The sequence below is a fragment of the Herpailurus yagouaroundi genome, unplaced genomic scaffold (assembly GCF_014898765.1).
Source record: "Herpailurus yagouaroundi ecotype Mexico unplaced genomic scaffold, PumYag 100, whole genome shotgun sequence".
NCBI classification, from domain to species: domain Eukaryota; kingdom Metazoa; phylum Chordata; class Mammalia; order Carnivora; family Felidae; genus Herpailurus; species Herpailurus yagouaroundi.
In genome coordinates this window covers 15,189,691-15,197,854 of record NW_024412391.1, presented here as the reverse complement: position 1 = coordinate 15,197,854, position 8,164 = coordinate 15,189,691, and the positions used below count along the sequence as shown (strand labels likewise).

At 49.1% G+C, this 8,164-nt stretch overlaps 1 protein-coding gene across 1 annotated transcript in view; it reads right to left on the bottom strand.

The window, feature by feature from the left end:
* Positions 1-3,875, bottom strand: part of PODXL (podocalyxin like) — an 8,745-nt gene extending 4,870 nt beyond the window's left edge. The window contains exons 1-2 of the mRNA XM_040471932.1: positions 3,115-3,875; positions 1-146 (exon numbers count right to left, since the gene is read on the bottom strand). The exon at positions 1-146 is cut by the window's left edge and continues 279 nt beyond it. Of these exons, the coding sequence (XP_040327866.1) occupies positions 1-146; positions 3,115-3,643 (675 nt within the window). The 5' untranslated portion in view covers positions 3,644-3,875. The remainder of the gene's footprint in view (positions 147-3,114) is intronic.
* Positions 3,876-8,164: the final 4,289 nt, after the last annotated feature.

Below are 8,164 nucleotides of genomic sequence, written 5' to 3'. Positions count from 1 at the left end.
CCCAGTGTCGGAGGAAGAGGTCCCAGTGTCGGAGGAAGAGGTCCCAGCGGTGGAGGAAGAGGTCCCAGTGATGGAGGAAGAGGTCCCAGGGACAGCTGGCACCTTGCTGGAGTGCTCATGATTTCCTTGTGAGACAACAAATGATGCTGTAATTGGAAAGCAAATGCTATGAGAAAAGACGAGTGGGAGGCGCCTGGCTGGCTCAGTCCGAAGAGTGTGCAACTCTTGATTGCGGGGTCGTGAGTTCGAGTCCCACGTTGAGTGTAGAGATTACTAAAATTAATAAAACTTTTTTTATTTTTTTTTTTAATTTTTTTTTTCAACGTTTTATTTATTTTTGGGACAGAGAGAGACAGAGCATGAACGGGGGAGGGGCAGAGAGAGAGGGAGACACAGAATCGGAAACAGGCTCCAGGCTCTGAGCCATCAGCCCAGAGCCCGACGCGGGGCTCGAACTCACGGACCGCGAGATCGTGACCTGGTTGAAGTCGGACACTCAACCGACTGGGCCACCCAGGCGCCCCAATAAAACTTTTTTTAAAAGTAAAAAATATAAGTGGAACCTTTAAGAGGACAGTCTTTCTTGTTCTTAGCTCCCTAAGGTTCTTTGATCTTATCTCCCACCTAGACTACAAGCTGGAGTAATGAGCAAGGCTATGAGGAAGAAGTAAACACCTGAAGTCCATTCTCATAACATAGTCCAGGATGGGTGAGACTGAATGAGCCAGGGTGAGGCCTCATAAAAGCAGTCACAATGGCAATGGTGTCAGCAGCAACAGCTAATACTAAATGAGGACTTACTCCATCTGAGGGACTGTACTGAGTGTTTCCGAGTTACTTTCTTAGTTAATCCTCACCACGCCCTACGAAGAAGGTACCATAATTAACCTATTTTATAAATAAAGAAACTGAGTGGCGCCTGGGTGGCTCAGTTGGTTAAGTGTCCGACTTCAGTTCAGGTCATGATCTCACCGCTGGTGGGTTTGAGCCCCATGTCGGGCTCTGTGCTGGCAGCTCAGAGCCTGGAGCCTGCTTCGGATTCTGTCTCCCTCTTTCTCTCTCTGCCCCGCCCCTGCTCACACTCTCTCTCTCTCAAAAATAAACATTTAAAAAAATTCAGGGGTGCCTGAATGGCTCAGTTGGGTGCCCAACACTTGATTTCGGGTCAGGTCATGATCTCGCGATTTTGTGGGTTTGAGCCCCACATGGGGCTCTGTGCCGACACTGTGGAGCCTGCTTGGGATTCCTTGGGATTCTTCTCTCCTGTCTCTACCCCTCCCCTGCCCTCTAAGTAAAAATGAAAAAAGGAAGGAAGGGAGGGAGGAAGGAAGGGAGGGAGGGAGGGAGGGAGGGAGGGAGGGAGGGAGGAAGGAAACTGAGGGTCAGAGGGGCTTGATGATTTGCCCGAGGTCACAGTGTTAAGCAGTGGCACAACAGGGGGCATGTGGGTGGTTCAGTTGGTTAAGTGACTGACTCGCGGTTTCCGCTCAGGTCATGATTACAGTTTATGTATTCGAGCCTATGCCAGGCTCCACGCTGCCAGTGCAAAGTCTACTTGGAATTCTCTGTCTCTCTCTCTCTCTCTGCCCCTCCCATTTGCTCTCTCTCTCTCTCTCTCTCCCGAAATAAAGAAGTAAACTTAAAAAAATAAGACGAGGGGCGCCTGGGTGGCGCAGTCGGTTAAAGCGTCCGACTTCAGCCAGGTCACGATCTCGCAGTCCGTGAGTTCAAGCCCCGCGTCGGGCTCTAACCCTAACCCTAACCCTAACCCTGTTCATGCTCTGTCTCTCTCTGTCCCAAAAAAAAATAAATAAATAAACATTGAAAAAAAGAAGACGACACGACACAACAGGGAGACACAACAGGGGCGTGAATCCCGGCGTCCCTAACTCAGAGCCCTTGCTCTTACAGCAGGACAGCACCACCACAGTGGCAACAGCAGCGTACATCCCGATTACCGAGGAAGTTCTGGACAATGCAGACCCTCAGGTTCACACCTAGAAGTTCTGATTCAATAGATCTGCTATGGGTCATGATCTTGAGGCTCATGATCCATCAGTGAGTTTTAAAATTTACTTACTGGGGGGTGCCTGGGTGGCTCAATCGGTTAAGCGTCCGACTTCAGCTCAGGTCACGATCTCACGGTCCGCGAGTTCGAGCCCCGCATCGGGCTCTGTGCTGACGGCTCAGAGCCTGGAGCCTGCTTCCGATTCTGTGTCTCCCTCTCTCTCTGCCCCTCCCCCATTCATGCTCTGTCTCTCTCTGTCCCAAAAATAAATAAATGTTAAAAAAAATTATTTTTTAAATAAAATTTACTTACTGGGTTAAGATCAGCACTTTTAAAAAGGAACAAAGGAATGGGATGGAGTAGAAAATTATTAGGACGTATCCCATACAACAAGAATAATCCCATACAACAAGAATATCCCATACAATAAGAATAATCAGTTACATGTGTTGTTATACGTGTGTTATATTTTCGTGGTCCCAGATCGTGGTGTAAAATTAAAATGTATTTCCTACTGTAAATGCTATCAAACACATGTGAGGAACACTGTTCTGGAGTCCTGCTTTTTCTTTTTTCTTTCTTTTTTTCATGTTTGTTTTATTTTTGAGAGAGAGAGACAGAGTGTGAGCGGGGGAGGGGCAGAGAGCGAGTGAGACACAGAATCCGAAGCAGGCTCCAGGCTCCAAGCTGTCAGCACAGAGCCCAGTACGGGGCTCAAACCCACAAACCGTGAGATCATGACCTGAGCTGAAGTCAGACTTTTAACAGACTGAGTCTCCCAGGTGCCGCTGCTCTGAACTACTTTCAATGCTCCCTCCACCCTGCAACCAACCGCCCAAGTCTTACCCATGAATAGACTGTTGGCTTGTTTATGCGCTCACCCGAGCAGGCCAAAACCCCGAGCTCTCATCAGAACAACACAGCATTGTTGGCCTCTGCTTGTCATTGAAGGGGACCCCAGGCCTGAATGAAGGTGGTATAGTCACAGTGTGTAACCCTCAGCATGAATTCTATCTTCCAGCTGAGCAACTGTATAGAATATAAGCATTCAGAAGTTTCTTCCTGCTGGGGTGGGGGTGGGGGGGGGTGGGGAGCACATCACTTACTTGGCGTGGTAGGCGCCCCGTGTAATGTGGAGTCAGGACTGGTCTTGGTGCCTAAAGTACTTGAAGCCGTAGAGACTTTGTCTGGTACCTTGGAAGAGTCCCCCGGGGGCTTCAAAGTAGCAGTCGCAGCTGGTTGGTGAGGGCTTGCTGGGGTGGCCGTGGAAGGAGCAGGTGTGGCGCGGGTGGGGCTAACCAGTGGCGGCAGAGGCCCCGTGCCCTGCGTGGTCGTGTGGTCAGTGGGAACACTGGTGCTGCTCTGGGCTCCAGATCCGGCTGGCTGGCTCTGTGTGGTGTCGGGCTTCACGGACTTACTGGTTGGTGGATCAGGAGCTGTCGGGCGGCTGGTTAACACCCCCTCTTTGTTACTGGGAGTGGCAACTGTGTCTTTCTGCATCGGGGCTAGAGGCGGGGCAGCGGGTGAGTTGCTGGGTGCCGTAGATGGGCTTTTGGTGACCACGGCTGACGTGGTGGATGACGGCTTCCTTTCCTCAGGAGTTGGTAGAACCGTGGTCGTCGTGGCCGTCGTCATCTTTGTGTTTTCAACTGGACTTTCGCCACCGTGTGTTAATGCTGCGTCGGGGTTGCCTGAGTTTATATGTTCTACTGCGGTCTTTATATGTCGTACTGCAGTCTTTGAGAAAGTAGTGGTCGAGACTTCTGTTTACAAAGACAACACAGAAAGAAGTTAGGGCATCAGCTGCAAGTGTTCCTCTCCACACTCCTCCAAGTCTTCCCGGGGATCCAGAGGCCTTGCTGCCATCCCTGCCATGTGCCTTGGCTGAAGGCCTGGGTCCTCCACGTACCCAGATTTGCTGAAGTTTAAGAAACCTCTAAGGACAACAAGAGTGAAGCAGAGGAAGTCCAGGGAAATTCTGCAGCAGAGAAAGACCGGGCCACTTAATCACCCTGCACGGGGAGGCCTGCGTGAGCCGCGCACGTGCCCTTCCTGTTTTCACTGTGCCGCCACAGAGCCGAGGTCCCCTCCTCCTCCCTCTCCCCAGCTCGCAGGCACATGAGCCTCCGGAAGATTCCACAGACTCATGCCCCCTGAACGGCCTTGTTGTGGGCATGGCAAGAGAGATGTGCCTCCGTTCTCATGGAAGTATAATCTAGGAGAAACTGACAATAGTGACATTACACAAATGGCCGTCTAAGTACAGTTGTGAGACGTGCCAGGAAGAGAACGACCGACCGTCTGACTCTGTTCTGCAAGGCAGCTTACCCTTACCAGGAGGTCAGGGAGGGAAGGCCTGGTGAGTTTTACTCTTCTGTTTAACATATTATTCATTAAGGGAACTGTGGCGTGTGGGCCCCAGGACACACTGGTGAAGAAAACACACATAATCCATACCCTCAGGGAGCTTACATTCTGGCGGACAAGCCAGAAATTAACGATAAACAAGTGGACAGAACAAACACCAAATTCTGGGGGCGCCTGGGTGGCTCAGTTGGTTAAGCATCCGTCCCTTGCTTTCAGCTCAGGTCACGGTCTCGTGGTTTGTGAGTTTGAACCCTGCATTGGGCTCTGTGCTGACAGCACAGAGCCTGCCTGGGATTCTATTTCCCCCCCTCTCTGCCCCTCCCCTGGTCTCTCACTCTCTCAAAATAAATTAAAAAAAAAAAAAGCCATCAAATTCTGGAGAATCTATGGAAGAAATGAGCAAGGAAATGGTGCAGAGAACAGAGATAGAGGCTGTTTAGGTAGAGAGGTGAGGAGGGGGTGCCTTGACAGCTCGGCAGGTGGGGGGGCGGGGTGGAGCATGCGACACTTGATCTGGGGGTTGTGGATTCGAGCCCCACATGAGGTATAAAGATTCCTTAAAAAAAAAAAAAAGTGACGAAAGCCATCTCAGATGCCCATTTTGCTAAGACTTGAAGGATGACAAGGAGAAAACTGTGTGGAAAACAGAAGGCAGAACAGAACCTTCAAAGGCCCCAAAGCAGGGACGAAAGGTAAGAGGAGATGTGAGCGGGGGTTAGTGACTCAGGGGGTCAGGGAGCAGGGTCCAGAAAATCAGGGCCTTACAGGGACGCCTGGGAGGCTCAGTCGGTTGGGCGTCCGACTTCCATTCAGGTCATGATCTCGTGGTTCGTTGAGATAGAGCCCCATGTGGGCTCTGTGCTGACAGCTCAGAGCCTGGAGCCTGCTTCAGAGTCTGTGTCTCCCCCTCTGTCTCGACCCCTCCCCTGCTCACGCTCTCTCTCTTCTCTCTCTCAATAAATAAATGTTTAAAAAAAAAAATGTAAAGAAAATCAGGGCCGTACAGGTAAAGGGCCAGTAACTTATTGCCCAAAGCATTAATTTTTGAGAATAAAAGGAGGCTCTCTTGGAGCATGTGGGTGGCTTGGTCAGCTGAGCATCCGACTCTTCATATCAGCTCAAGTCATGATCTCCCAGTTCGTGAGATCATGGCTCATGAGTGCTGCATGTGGAGCCTGCTTGAGATTCTCCCTCCCTCTCTCCTCTGCCCCTTCCCTGCTCAAGCATGTGCTCACTCTCACTCGCTCTCTCTCAAAATAAATAAACACTTAAAAAAAAAAAAAACAAAAGGGAAGACTCTTGATCACCCTCCTTAGAAACCAAAATAAAGATTTTGGATTTTATTCTAAGTGCAAAATGAAGCCACGGAAGGTTGTAAGCAAAGAAGGTTTATAGGGTGGCTGGAAAAGCAAACACACTTGCTACTTCGAGGGCTGTGGACTGGAAGGGAGTGAGCGGAAGCGGGGAGGAAAAGGCCAGGACAGTAATCCAGACAGAATGGATAACAGTCTGCTGTACAAAGTTACTCGCAGTGGCGATGAAAAGAGGATGGTTCAACACTGTATTATGGAGGCACCTGGCTGGCTCAGTCGGTAGAGCATGTGACTCTTGATCTCAGGGCCAGGAGTTCAAGTGCTACATTGGGGCTAGAGTTTACATTAAGAAAAAAGACTAGGGACTCCTGGGTGGCTCAGTCAGTTAAGTGTCCGACTTCGGCTCAGGTCATGATCTCACAGTTCATGAGTTTGAGCCTTGCACTGGGATCTGTGCTGACAGCTCAGAGCCTGGAGCCTGCTTCCGATTCTCTGTCTCCCTCTCTCTCTCTGCCCCCCTCCCTGACTCATTCTCTCATTCTCTCTCTCATGCTCTTAAAAAGTAATAAAACATTTTTAAAAATTTAAGAAAAAGGATCATATTTTGGAGACGAAATCCAGAAGAAGGGAACCCAGGATTGTTTCTGGTTTTCTGTTCGGAGAAGGGAGAGAGTGGCGGGAAGGGTAGTAGTGGATCTTTACCATTCTTTGTAGCCAAATCTATGCCATTTCTCTGTGTTCGGGGAACTCCCCACATAATAAAAGTTTGATGGCGGCAGGATTTGTCTCCTATTATAGATGCTGAAAATGCCAAACACTTCCTTTTCCATCCCTCCTTATGACTGGAGCACGAGCATGTATGTGCTAAGCCATCCTTAGTGAACTAGGCACTTCCATCCCGGCCAGTGAGCGAGCGAAGAGGCAGCCGCCTGCAAGGAGGGCTGAGAGCAGTTAACGGTGACATCATGCTCAAGTGCAAGCAGCAGACGTGATGATAGAGTGAGTGTCCACAGCCAAACTGCAGTCCCTAGTGCTTGGCACTGGTCAGCAGGACCACTTCTGTAGCCTAACTTGGGTGCTATTAAAAGTAGCCCTACGGGCGCCTGGGTGGCTCGGTCGGTTGAGCGTCCGACTTCGGCTCGGGCCATGATCTCACAGTTCATGGGTTTGAGCCCCGAGTCGAGCTCTGTGCTGACAGCTCGGAGCCTGGAGCCTGCTTCGGATTCTGTGTCTCCCTCTCTCTCTCTCTCTGCCCCTCCCCCACTCACATTCTGTCTCTCCCTCTCTCTCAAAAATAAAAAAATTTTATAATAAAAATCAGTAAGTAAACATTGAGGAAAAAAAAGTAAGTGAAAAAAAAGTAGTTGTAAATGTGGTCTCCAGCAATCCCAGTTCCTCCCCAAGCTACACAGGAACCCACCGTATCTTACGCATGCGCGTGCACACGCACACAGACCCAACTGTGCTGCTGAAAAGCAGAAATTTGTATCACAAGTGGTTGCAGGCAAGAGGACTTCAAGGATTGGTTATTGGGTCTACTTGGGGCTTAAGGGAGAATCCTGCAAGTATTAGGGGACGTGACTCTAGTATCCTGTGGCATCCTGTGGAGAAGCAGCTACATTATCCCTTCATCTAGAATGAAGTGCCCATGAAGGGCACACATAAAAGGGCGTGTTGAAAATCAAAGTGCCATTATGGTTTGCCAGTGCTTCTTCCTTCACAGTCATAGAATAACGGTGCTTCTTATCGTTGATCATGTCATGGTACTTTTTTGGCCAAAGAGCTGAGATTGTTGAAGGGAATATAAGCATATTTGAGGAACTAAGGGACGTGGGATAGGGTGGTTACTTCTTACTGTGGTGAGTAGCTTAAGATGGGGTTTCTTCACCTGAGAACTACTGACATTTTGGGCAGGATATTTATTTGTTATAGGAGGGTATCCTACGCATCACAGGATATTTAACAGCATCTCTGGTATCTATCCGCCAGATGCAAGTAACATATACACACATCCCTCCCCAGCTGTGACAGCTAAAAATATCTTTAGATATTGCCACATGTACCCTGGGAGAGACAAAAATCACTACCAGTGAAAACTGGCTTAAAGAAGGAGAATTAACAGGGGTGCCTGGCTGGCTCAGTCGGTAGACCCCGTGACTCTTGATCTTGGGGGTTCTGAGTTCAAGCCTTACAGCAGGCATAGAGCTTGCTTACTTAAAAGAAAAGAAAGAGAAGCTGTAATTCCTAAATCCTCCTATGAAAGCACAGACTGAAATTTCTGAGGCTACAGTAAAGGAATCTCTTATTGTTTGCAGCTGAAGAACAGAGAAGACCAAAAGACAAATGTGAAAGTTTGATCCCACGAGTTGTCAAATTACAATGTTAGTTTCTTTTTTTTTTAATGTTTTATGTATTTGAGAGAGAGACAGACACACACACACACACACACACACACACACACACACACACACACACA